General features: G+C 37.5%; 1 protein-coding gene across 1 annotated transcript in view; it reads right to left on the minus strand.

Moving 5' to 3' along the window:
• Positions 1–5,662: 5,662 nt before the first annotated feature.
• Positions 5,663–13,958, minus strand: part of LOC125226968 (calcium/calmodulin-dependent 3',5'-cyclic nucleotide phosphodiesterase 1) — a 416,921-nt gene continuing 408,625 nt past the window's right edge. The window contains exons 9-12 of the mRNA XM_048131154.1: positions 10,546–10,771; positions 9,910–10,186; positions 9,430–9,522; positions 5,663–6,646 (exon numbers count right to left, since the gene is read on the minus strand). Of these exons, the coding sequence (XP_047987111.1) occupies positions 6,576–6,646; positions 9,430–9,522; positions 9,910–10,186; positions 10,546–10,771 (667 nt within the window). The 3' untranslated portion in view covers positions 5,663–6,575. The remainder of the gene's footprint in view (positions 6,647–9,429; positions 9,523–9,909; positions 10,187–10,545; positions 10,772–13,958) is intronic.

Here is a 13,958-nt window from a genome sequence, read left to right on the forward strand (position 1 = left end):
TATGTCCATAAGGCTCAATATTCTAAACTACATTTTCATAAAGCTATATTCCCAATTAGAATGGCGTTAATAAACCACATTCTACGTTATATTTGATTAATCTTAAGTAAATACTATAGGTACACTACCGTACACAATATACAGATTTTTGATAAATCTAAATCTTTTTAGATAATAAATATATAAAAGATCTATTGTTAATAATTTACTACAATAAGCGTCACCAGTTTGTTAAATCTAAATCCTTACCATTCTTGCAATCGTTATTCTACCTTTAGGGACCTAAAATGTATTCTGATTATGGTTTTTTGACTTGATATTCAATGAGAGTGGTCCCATGTACCTGAAAAACTAGGCCTCTGATAATAGATAAACCTAACTAACTTTAGGTATAAGTTTGAATTTCGAATAAAAGGATTTTTGCGTGATATTTTGGCATCTGTGAGTCGGAATGATCATACAAAAAAATGCGTTAATGCTGCCTCCACATTCACGCGCGAAAACGCTGAATTTTGTCGTTCGTCCTTTTTCCAAAAATAGAAATGCAATTTAAGTGGTCTTATACAGAATGCAAAATCTCGAAGCATGATCCTCCTACTTTGACAAAGTAATAAACATATTTCACACATTATGTACATAGGTGTCGTATTGTGTCTCACGGTTGAACTCAAGGCACTGGTCCCACCGCGAGCTATTAAGCTACGAGCTATCGGCTATAAAAACGAGCAAAAGATAAGCAGTCCCGTGCAAATAAAAGAGACACGGCGATTTTAATAGCTCATCGCTGGGCGAGTTACTATAAACATCGCCGTGTCTCTTTTATTTACACGGGAGTGATTATCTTTTGTTCGTTTTTATAGCCGATAGCTCATAGCTTACTAGCTCGCGGTGGGACCAGTGCCTAAATGTATAATTTTGACTTGTGACTTATCAGATCATCATCTTTTATGTGTTTCAATTTATCGACTTTTACGAATTGAATGTGGAGTGCTTATAAAATAAAATATCAAACACGACTTCTTATCCCATGCCTTTAGAGAGACTAAATGGAAGGACGGTACATTTACTCTGGGTCCTCCTTAAAGTTACCATTTTAAATTCAAGTTTGTCTACCTACGCCGTGGTCGCCTAATTGCGTAAACCTTGTGCCATTCAGTCTAATTCATTCAATATTTCATTATGCATGAGTGACTGCTTACTCTGTGTATCCTTTACAGCTTTGTATGACTTGCTTTGCCGTGCGCGACAACATAAGTATATGTCAAGCGCAATTTCAAGTAGATATATAAGCGCGCGACAGCCCAAGTTACCTACTCTAAGCAGTCAGAAGTGAATTCTCGACGAACATAAGTCATTTAACCCTTTAACGGGCAAGACTCAAAAAAATCGTGAGTTTCAAACCTCATCGCCATCCTGTAGTCCTAAAAATTCTGTACAAGAAAAAAATACAAAAAGATAGTCATACAGATGGTCTTTTTTGAGACCAGTGCCCTATAAAGGGTTAATGCAAATGGACCATTTTACCTTACTTAGAAACTTTGTTATCTTGGTGAATCTTGGTCAGATTTCGAAATAGGTATGTTTTGGTAGATGAATGCAAGTTCGAGAATCCACAAGGATTAACTTATGGCAATTTCATCATGAAATCTATAATAATTCAAGTCCGTTTATCAATTTTGCTCGGATGGAGAAAATATATATCGTAAGGATATACCGGATTATTTACAATAGTAAGTTAATCCAATCTATATTTTAAAGAGGAATCAAACACAGATTTACCAAATTATAGTTGAGGTGCTATTCAATTCAGGGAATCTTTTGATTGAATTGTGAGCTCGTTCTAAGCTAGTTTATTTTGAACGAAATCTATTACAAATATTATGCAATTTAACATCACACTTGTACTTATGAATATCAGCCCTGCAGCAATTGTCTACATTTAATAAATACGAAGGGATCTCAAAAGCTGACCAAACATGTTTTCTTAACGTCACTGTTATTATCCAGACTTTCATATGTAAGAGGGTCCAATCCTTTTCCTAATATATATTCACTTTTAACCCCTGGACCGCAGTTGTCAAAAATGTGCTACTGAATTAATAACTTTCAATCTGTTAATTACCGTTTAAATTGCCTAAGATAGATCTGGAACAAGCCGCTTGAGGGGTTAAACGTGTCTGAGTAGCAGAAATCAATCTGCAAGATATTTACAGTCAGGGTCGTCAAGTTTGTAGCTACCCCCTGCAATGACAAGAACTTTATGCTCTTTTACTGACTTCGCAATAATTCTATATACCTCTATTATTTCTGGAAAAAGAAAGAGACAAGTAAACTGCGATGAAGGGTGTTTTAGGTACTCTTAAGGAATATGGGTCGAAATTACGTCCACTGCTAAAATAACTTTCAAACTGCTCAAATATGAAAATCAGGATATTAATCGTGAACTTGTGACTAACGGGGACAATTATTATTTAACTAAATAATATACTATCTACATATATTATCTACCTATTTAAATATCTATTGAGAAAGTTATATTATTTAAAAAATGATTTCTTTTTAAATAACATTTGGTCAGGAATATCAATTCTCCAATTTAATCGGAAACATTAAAATTAATAAGCGTATTTTTCATATATTATGGGATAAGATTATACTAGTTTAGCTACATGTAATAAGTATATATTATATAATATAGACATTATTTCTGTCTTATCCTCGTAATGTCAATCTATTTTCAAGACACTGTACTTAAAATAAAACTGCCCAAGCAGCTGGCTTTGTGGTCTAAATTTTGAACGAGGGTAACCAAAATCTTCTTCCTAGGACACTGACCAAAAGTCACTGGGCTTATTAATAGACTTGTCCTAAATATAGATTTGACCTTCCGATGTTATGACTATAGTTCTAATGATGTCGCGGCGAACTCATCTCGCCTGTACACGCGATAATAATATTTAAAAGGAATGAGTTGCTCCTTTACCAGCATTTTTATACATATACATTAATTGCTAACTATATTTTGTTATAAGTTGCAATATAGGTTACTTAATTGGAAATGATAAATAAAATTGTGTAAATGCAAAGAAACTAATCGAACTTGTTGGAATGTGTTTTTGTCTCTAAGAGACTGTTCGTAATTTAGCTACATTCCGTAATATCTAATGAAACAATGGCGGGAAAACGTAAAATCCACAAAAAAGTAATTTTATAGCGGGTTCACATATTGTTCGCAATTTTTATGCTACTTTTCGCAGTTCGCGCGTTTATTCGTAGTTCGCGCGGTGAGTGTGGATCTGGCTTAATGATTTCTTAAAGGCCATGCCAGGATAAGCTAAGTGAATCTGCCCTCAGCGAGTTTTGGCTTGATTTTTTTTTATTGATTGGTCTTTGTATCAGTATCGAGTATGTCAAATTTCAGCTCCCAAAACTTTATGTATGTGTGTATAAGCTTTATTGTACATAAAGGAAACAAAAGAGACACAGTTACAGAGTCAGTAATAAACAATGTAGGCGGACTTATCCCTTAATGGGATCTCTTCCAGTCAACCTTTGAGGAAATGAGTAGAAGCGAATTAACGATGAGTGACCAATTCAAAAATGTACAACCACTAAAATAATTAAATGCAAATTTTGTATACACATGGTAACAAATATATACATATACAATTACATTAATACACCAATATATACATATATAATAATATAATAATAAATAAACAAATACTCATAAAATATATATTTATATAGGTACTTAGACCAAAAAGTATATGGATATTAATTCGAACCACAAAGCAAGACGACATTTAAAAAAAAAATAGATAAAACTTAAAAAAAAAGAAAAAGAGAGAGAGAAAAAAAAAGAAACAATCCGAAAAAAAAAATTAAGTGTCGGAAAGCCATAGTTTTTTAAGGTTATTCTTGAGTGCTGCTACAGATTGGGATTGCCTCACAGACACCGGTATCTCATTAAAAAATTATAGTTTAGTAATTAAAATTATAGTTTAGTAATTAAAAAAAAAACGAAATTTGAACTTTCTTCGATATTTTTTTTTCTGGGCAGCCGATTTTGATGCGCGTCACGTATATTGTGCATGTAGGTAGGACAATTATATGATATTAATTTTGTGTTATATTGCCATACAAAAACTTATTTTTTTTTTAAGTATTATCATGCAAGCGATACCTCCAGATTTTTCATCAAAGTAAGCCTCTTTAATAAGCTACCAAATGAATATAAATACTTAATTTTATCTGTGGTAGAACAAGGCGTTTTTTTTAATTGAATACATCACAATACATTTTACTCCCATACACGCTTGTTAAAACGAATCGCTGACAAACTCCAGAGAAACGTGCATGTTCGTCATAAACACTGGCCACTAATAAAAATTAAAAAAATACATATACAGTGCGTAAACGTAATAAGGGCGATAAATGAAACCAGGCATATAATTCAATATTGTTATCATTAATTAAGAGGTGTTTTTGAGATACTCTTAATTTTCAGCCCATAATTAATTTTTGAAGAATTTCCCAGCAGCAATGTACTGTAAACGTGGTTGCGATGACAATCAATGACAACTGTCAACGAGCGTTTAACGCGAGTGTATTTGCATTATGTTGCGGGCCGAATTAATTTGTATGGATAAAAAAAATATTTCAATTTTAAGTAAAAGTTATCTAATTCCATTTTTTATGTCCTATACTCACCACCGTTAAGAGGTTCGCCCGTATTAGGTTTACACCCTGTATGAATATGTTTTTTTATAAAAAAAAGTCACAAATTGCGAAAAAATTTTCTTATACAATTTGTATGAAAAAAAATCTTTTTACATGGTGTTTTTCTGATGCCAATCGATTCCATTCCTATTTTTTAAAGTTTTTGTAGGGCAACACAAAATTAATATCATATAATTGTCCTACCTACATGCACAATATACGTGACGCACGTCAAAATCGGCTGCCCAGAAAAAAAATATAGAAGAAAGTTCAAATTTCGTTTTTTTTTTTATAATTACTAAACTATAAAGTTTTGGGAGCTGAAATTTGGCATACTCGATACTAATACAAAGACGAATCAATAAAAAAAAATCAAGCCAAAACTCGCTGGGGGCAGATTCACTTAGCTTATCCTGGCATGGCCTTTTAGGGACTCATTCTCCATTGTTTTATTGGATATAATTTTAGCACGATCAGTCCATTAAACATTTAGCTATAACTACAGTTCAATGCTCATAAACGGAGAAAATATTCAGAGGATTAACGACATAATTTTATATTGTCAAGTACTCATTGAAACCAAGGAGGAACTTATATGAACTTATATCTAAAAAAAAATGTACCTTTCTCATCATACTACCACAATTCCTGATAAAATTATTTTTATAATAAATTATAAAAAGGAAATGTTATGAAAAAGATATAATAGTACATTACGATACAAGTGCGTAAAAAAGGAAGTTCGAAACGAGTGGCGATAAATTAAAACACGACCGAAGGGAGTGTTTTAAATCGACACGAGTTACGAATTTCCTTTTCGCACGTGTATCGTACGACGTTTTTCAGTACAGATGAGCCTCCGAAGTTTCGACCTGGCATATAATGAACCACTTCTCGCACTAGTGCGTAAAAAAAAACACCATCTGTACTGAAAAAAATAATTCGTTATGCCATGATAGTGGCAAGCCAGTCATTATTATGTAGAAAGTGGATTCCGTATGTACATACCATGTTTATATGTTATGGAGAAAGAAGGTACCTATACTGTTCCAGTGGGTGTTCCAAGAGTATTAAGGACTTTTAATTAACTTTTAGTTAGTTTTGATTTTATGACCATCCAACGAAAAAAAAACAACCGTCATTATCTATGTACTAAAATACCTAGTTTGTTATTTATTCAACGTGTCCTTAAAATTACTAGAAACACTACCAAGTAACAATGGGCACTTGACATTGGGAAACTCCAAAATTCGTCAGGCTAAAGCTAAAGAAAATCTTAACCGCGAATAATTAATAATGTATTTATAAACTACTGGCTAGCGCCACTCGGCCCGCCGTATCGAATTTGGCTCACTATGGTGTCTTCCAAATTGAATGTACACTCAGGCTTTTCACATTGTGCTTTCAATTCAAAATTTGTGCGTAACAAAACACGTTAACATATAGAATTCGAATTTTAAATAAATATCCGTTATTGTTATGTTGGCAACATTTTTATTTTCGCGCCACAGATGGTGTAGTTTTTACAATATAGCCAGCAATATGTGCGAAGGGCTATCGTCTCATAGAAAAGAAATATTTCACGGCTTTTTCTTCGGGAAAACTTATTTTAAAGACTATAAAGTACAGTATACGTAATTCGTATTCGAAAGCGTTGACGAGTTTAGCGAATCGCCAGCTACAATTTATAAAAGCGAAAATGTTGCCAGGATATTGATTTAAGATTCGAACGCAGCGACGTTTAACTGCAAGCATTTTTACACACAAACAACGGAAATTTAAGTTTTCTTCATAAGCGAAGAGAACATGTTGTAACAGTTAGATCTAACGCTATTTACAAATGTGGCTAAATATTATTCTTCTGTCGGCGCAGGCGCTGGGGGGTTGTTGGCTTCCTCTTCGGCTTTAGCTCGGGCCTCTGCATCTGGAAATATTTACGATGTCATCAGTTTTGTGCGAAAAGTTAGGGCAAACGTTGCACCTGCAACCTCCTTGCTCCTTGTCAATCAAAAAAAAATCTTCGAAAAAATGTATGTGGTTTAGAGACGGTTATGGTAACGCCTACTGATGTGCCGACGGAAAGTTTCCAAAATTTTTAAATTTTTACATAGGAAAACTTCGGAAACTTTCCATATTTTGTATGGACAATTGTATGGATGGAAATTTTCCATTTCATAAATTTAAATTGTCTTTATTTTTCGTGAATTTTTCAAGAAATTTAAGATTTTTTTGGAAAGTTTCCGCAACTTGCACATCGCCAGTAACGCCACCTGGTGTTGAAACCCCAGTTTGTTTCATCATTCAGTTATACGTTGAACTGGTATTTCCAGACCACATACGACCGTCAAACCTTTAAGAAAAGAGCGAACACCCATCTAAAAGATCTTCAACTCTTCTGGTGTTTTGGGCGTCCATGAGCGGCAGTGTCGATTATCACCAGGCCCCGTAGCCGCATGGCATTTCTGCGACTCGAAACGCCGCAGAAAGGTAGTCTGGCTCTGTCACGCCAATATGCAAGAGCGATAGAGATAGATAGCTACGAAATAGATATTATCGTGAGCGTTTGAGCATTCGGCTACGCACTCGTGACCTGTATGCTGCTTACATGCGCGGATCCAGGGGTCATGACCCCCCCCTGGAGCCTAAATTGGCCATAAAAATAGACCACGTGACCCCCCCTGGGGCCCTGGGCCATTACCACGTGACCCCCCCCTGGGCACGAAGCTGGATCCGCGCTTGGCTGCTTTGCCTGCTATCTCAGAAAAAAAACTTACCACTACACGGTGTTTTGTTTACAATAGTTTGCCCAGCAGCTTACTGCGTTTTCACATTATACGATCCGATATCGGATGTCGGACCGATATCCCATACATTGCAGGCGCCATCTTAGATTTTTTCTATTGAAATCCTTCCGACATCCGATATCGGATCGGATAATTTATTTTATTTTTTTTTATTTTATTTTTATTTCAAATATGTTACACAGTATGACAGTAAAAACCAAAGCACTGAGTAACTAAAAAAAATACATATTATAAGAGCATAAAAAATAAACACATAAAAGTAAGAAACGTCATCTAGATTTAGGTGACAACGTAACGTCGAGGCTTCGTTGCGTCGTCTGTCCGGGCGTAGAATTCGGCAGGTTGCCCCGGAACCGTCGAAAGACTACACCCTTCGGCCAGAAGTCTGCACTCGCGATGGTGTCCTGCAGCGGCCTCGGCACGCGCACAACGAACGAGCTGAAGTGCACGTAGCGGCGCGACTGCAGCTGCTGCACCCTCAGCGTGAAGCCAGTCTTCCGGCGAACGTACTCCACCACTTCGTCGGCCACGGTGGAGTAATGCAGGCGAGACACGTAGAGCGGCTTACTTGGTGTGGCGACCCGAAGACCAGAATTACCCGGATCCGCAGTGCCACTCACAGTCTTACGAGGCGCCCTACGCGCCTTGCTTTTCCTTTCCACCAATGTGAATCCCTCCGTATCTACATTGGTGCGGGAGGACTTCTCCTTAAAAAGAGCCCGTGATTCACATTTCTTAGAAGGAATGCTGACCCGGTCAGCTGCTGGCTGCCGGCCGGTGACGCTAGCGTATGAACGCTGACGTAAGCTCGAAGGGGCAGGCGGCTGCACGCGCGGAGGGCGCGCGGGCGGCGGGGCGGCGCTTGCGACACTTTTTACAGCGTCAACAGGTAATCGAACTGACTTGACACGTGTGTCAGGTCGCGAGTCACGTTCGAAATTTGAAGCGGCCGGCTGAGTTGGGACATTCCGCAAACATGCTATTTCGTTGCGTAAATCAGCAATGGTAATAAGGCTGGCTTCAAATTTGCTACTCATTTCGGCTAAACTTGTTTTAAGGACCTCGATTTCCTTAAACAAGCTGCTAATGTCGAGATTTTCCGGAATACACGACGCCGTCGCCACGAACTCCGGAATCCGGTCTTGATACTCCCTGAGGATTTTCTTTATATCTTCAAGGGTCTTCTGTCCGTTTTCATCCCCTCGTCGGTGTGGAACATAGGTGCCGGCAATCCCAAGGGACTGGCACAGCACTTGCTTAGCTTCACAGATGTCATCGATGGTGAAACTCGACGCACGCGAATTCATCTGGACAGCCGTCTTCGCATCCATCGCTCCTTCCAGCACCAGCTTGTTTTTGCGTTGAAGAAAAGCGAGGAACTCGTTCACAATAGGTTTATTCTGCTGAGAATCACCCATCGTGTCTATTTACTAGCGGCGGCCGCGCCGCGCCAATTCACAATTTATATTTAAATATTAAATACATCAATGCGTCTACGTTGCAGCGCGCATTGCACACGAATATTGCACATAATGTGAAAACGGCCTTAGATTTAAGGGAATCTTGTTCAACCTCAACTTGTTGGTAACTTTTGACGACCGGTCTGGCTCAGTCGGTAGTGACCCTGCCTGCTAAGCCGCGGTCCTGGGTTCGAATCCCGGTAAGGGCATTTATTTGTGTGATGAGCACAGATATTTGTTCCTCAGTCATGGATGTTATCTATGTATATAAGTATGTATTTATCTATTTAAGTATGTATATCGTTGCTTAGCACTCATAGTACAAGCTTTGCTTAGTTTGGGGCTAAGTTGATCTGTGTAAGGTGTCCCCAATATTTATTTATTTATTTATTTTCCTAGGTTTTCCAATATTTATAAAAAAAACAATAGTTCAGAGAAATTACCTTTAGCAGCTTGCTCCTTCCAGATTTTTTTGTTGTCGCTGAGGCAGGCGACCCACGGCTTTCGGATCTTGAACTTCGTGTTGGTTTCGTTCACTGAAACGATTAACAAAATAGTTAAATACTTTTATTTTTATGTGTCATGTAAATTCTTATACGTAATCTTATGAATTTAAGGGTTTTTCTATAATTTGAATGGACTAGTTGAGTCTCATTCTGAGTCCTCATTCGAAATTCGAACACATATGCATTAAAATCTGAATTAGGTCGTACATATGTAGTGCGAAAAGATTTGCCTTCAAATTGTTACGGAAACGTACGAACGTATCATGCTATTTCAGTCAGGGTTTCCTTCGGAAACGTTCGTATTTACAAACGTATTTACGTACAAATACGAACGTTTCCGAAGGAAACCCTTTAAGCACTACATCTGTACCTGTAGGATTCATTCTAAGTTAGTATTGGATCATATTCAAGACTTACCGATTTTCCCCGGAGCGTCCTCGCTAATCGGCTCTTGACTAGCGCCAGTCTTGCTGCTAGAGTGCAGAGGCCCTAGTATGCATTCAAGCATGTCAGCACACACCCCCATGCTTGGCTCTACGATGAACTCTATGAATCCGATCTGGGATTCTGCGACTAGTGTGTTGTTCCGGTCGCAAAGGGGGCTGAAGGGCAGCCCTAGCTCGCGTTCTTTGTCGCCTTGGAGGAAGAACTCATCAAGGAGGCTCATCGTCCATCGGTGGTGGAGATCCCATCTCTGGAAATTGTCATTGTTAAGATTAGTTTGATAGTAATGATTGACGTGCGTAGATGACTCGAGGAGAAAACTTTGTTTGATTGGAGATAGTGTCTTACAGATCCTGAAGCGATTAACTTCATAAAAGATCAAGAAAAAAATATTTGATCCTGGACTTATGTAGAAAGTAGAATGCTGTTTATAGTGAGAGCAAGTTTTTCAACTGCCGACAATGATGAGGAATATCACAGCAATGTAACACAAGCGATGCCGCCTTCGACTTATCCACCGTTGGCTCAGCCAGGGTGAGTAAAGAGCGCATATTTTTCAGCTGCCAGTAGTGGATCTCATATCTAGACCTAAACAGATAGTACAAATACCTTGGCAGGATGAGAAATATCACAGCAATGTAACACCAGCGATGCCGCCTTTGACTTATCCACCGTAGGCTCAGCCAAGGTAAGTAAAGACCGCATATTCTTCAGCTGCTGGAAGTGGAAGCTCATATCGGTGGCCAGCACCATGTCGATCACGAGGGTACGGAACTCGCGGAACTCGTCCCGGGACAGGTTCTGGAGGATGTTGCATTCTTCATCTTTTATTAATCTGGAAGGAGAAGATGAACAGTGTCAGCTTGCAAGGTTTCACTAGCGATGAGTACACATATCTGCAATTCTTTTTACTTGCCCTAATACTCGGTCGTCAGTTTGGTTGAGGGTTGAGCTAGTTGAGAGAAGGCTTCAGCAAGTTTTGCGAAGTTGTTAGAAGATCTGCCATTTGACACGTTTTGAAAATCGTCTACTTGGATTATTTATAAGTGTCTGCTTGGTCTGACCCTATGTGGTACTGTTATACTTTGTGCATAATGGCTAGTGGCCAATACTTTGGGATACTAGAATTTGAAGCTTAGTTTCAACAATAACATATTTATAACTAATATTTGCTAAAGTAGGTACCTACCACTGATAAATTTATAGTTTGCCAACAGCAACTAAGGTAGGTCGCTGTTACCCGTTGAGAGCAACTTGGCACTTAGCAACAGCTGAGATTGTTTACATAAGTGATCAGCTTGGATCGGAATAAGTAGTTTCTAGCCTGCGGCTTTGATTTCCTTGCTTTTTCCGGGACATTTAATATCGAAATCATATCTGGCCGTGGCAGGACTTAAAGACGAAAATATCTCGTTTGGCTGGGTGGCACTGAATGTGTGATTAATGAATAGTTCTCATAAATGTTGTATCTAGCAGAAATGTCCACTATCTATGCTCTATGCTACTGCTTGTAAGGGGGCATCTTGTTTGATGCAAATAAGGAGGGAAAGAAAATTTTAGACTTTCTTTGACAACTATTAAAATTGTATGAATTTACTAAGCTTATCCCTCGTTATCGGCTGGTGGTTATTATCAGTTACTAGTTTATTCAAAAAAGGTAACTTAAATAAATAAAGGTTCTTGAAATGCAAATGCATAGCCGAATTCATAGGAAACATTCTGAAAATCCGGAATACCAACAATATCTTTGCCAAAAAATCTAAATGGTATGCAAAGTCCTCAACTATATTATCCTTGCCTTAATCTAACAAACTTTGTGTTTGCATTTCAAATAACACTGTAATCTCCATAATGAATTCCTATGAGAATATCTTTGACTCAGTTCAACCCGAAACTTTGGATTTTACTTTGCATAGGACTATATCTCGGGATTAAAGCTCATATTTGGGGATACTGTTCTAAAATTTAATATAGACGTTACTATACTATAGGAATGATATTTTACCTCAATGTTATTTTACATACGTAAACATATACCTCTGAGCATAATATATGCCGATGTCTTATTATGTGACTTTTTGACTATCTAAGCCCGTGGTGGGAAAAGTACGGCCCTAGGGCCATATCTGGTTCAGGAAAAAAAAATCCGGCTCTCCACCGGTACTTCTAAATAATGTGTGATATGGCAACTATTGTAGTAAAAATTCATTTTTGGTGTAAATCAGTCCCTCCTCTGAAATGCCTTAAAATTTTGGCCCTAGATCAATAAAGTTTGCCCACCACTATTCTAAGCGATAGGATTTCTTCCTATATACCATACATACATATAATCACGTATCGTATATACCATACATACATATAATCACGACTGTATCCATTAAAGGGGTAGGCAGAGCACATGAATACTAAGTCTCAGTACCACTCTTGGCAAAAAGGGGTTGAAAGAAATCTAAATTGTGACTTTGCAGTGACAGGTTGCCAGCCTCTCGACATCCGGGAATCGACATCTACGGACACCCATGCACGGGGTTCTTCCTTGTGCCGGTTAATAATTTTATTATGCCGGTCTTCTCCACTTAAACCTCAGCAATTTCTCTATTTTCACAAGTGAAATCACCAGCTTCAATAATAAATTCTTTACTACAAATCCTAAAAGAAGATCTCACTTTAAAAATCTAAGAAATGGGCTATTAGGACACTTCTCTGTGACATTAAGTACCAGTGTTCGTAGTCTTTAACGTAGTAATTTTACCTAATGGAACCAGACAGTTTATTACCTATTTCCCTGAAAAAGCTTTTTGCACAGATATAAAGTGCGCTAAGGATCTTTGAGAGCAAACGTGTTTCAGCCATTTTTAAATTGATGTCAGTTGACCTTTTAAGGGGAGAGAGGAGTGTTTCTAAGACAATTAACCGTTATTTGCGACTAACCAACCGGATTTCAAGATGTAGGTACTTATACAAGTTGTTACACTACTGAAACCCGCAGACTCTATATAAGAATACACACTATACACAGGTCACGAATAAAATAGCTCTCCCATATAAAATATCAACGTCAAACTACTGAAATATTTGAAACGGCCTATTTATTTACAATTTCGGGGCTGGTCCCGTAGTAAAAGTGGTTCTGTATCTGTGTGAGAAAGCTACAGGGGTGCCACAGGTGTATAGGTTCGAATTCTTCCAGATTTTTCCACTTAACACCTCATTTATAAATGTATTTTTTTACCGAAACACATTCTTATATCCTCCCCTTATATTGTTATACAATGTAATATCTGCTCTGTAGGTATCAGTAGGTTAAGATTTGCTACACTATCGTATTAGATACCTAAAGTCTAAACTAATGATAGACGTACTTATTCGTTTTGTTACTATTGTTGTAAATAGAATTAAACAAAAAAAAAAACATTAATATTTTTCAATTTATCAGAGATCTAACTTACGAAAGTTAACTTCTTGTGTAAAAGTTAGTCTTAGATTATATCTATATTTGATTCACGATACTTATTTACTAAACTTCAAAGTGTCTATGAATAACAAAGAGTCTGCTCTTATATTTTATTCCATTTCAAGTAACTCTTATCAGAAAACTTTGAGAATAAGCGAATGCGTTCATTTTTACGGCATTTTCTATCCAATGTAAATTTAATGCCACTTTAACAACTTTCTGATTCGATCAGCACAAAATTCTGACGACTGTAGAGCGCGTAAATAACCGCCTTGACACTTCATTTGAGTGGAGACGCGGCCAATTTATATTATAATTTGGGATTCTTAGTAAAATAGGGGTCAATACACACTGATATTTCTATCAAATTGCGCTATTTTGGCAGATGAGAATATGCTGCTGGTTCCACGACTGGTTTGACGACCGGTCTGGCGCAGTCGGTAGTGACCCTGCCTGCTGCGCCGCGGTCCCGGGTTCGAATCCCGGTAAGGGCATTTATTTGTGTGATGATCACAGATATTTGTTCCTGAGTCATGAATGTTTTCTATATATATAAGTATTTGTATAT

Source organism: Leguminivora glycinivorella, chromosome 6, assembly GCF_023078275.1.
Source record: "Leguminivora glycinivorella isolate SPB_JAAS2020 chromosome 6, LegGlyc_1.1, whole genome shotgun sequence".
NCBI lineage: Eukaryota > Metazoa > Arthropoda > Insecta > Lepidoptera > Tortricidae > Leguminivora > Leguminivora glycinivorella.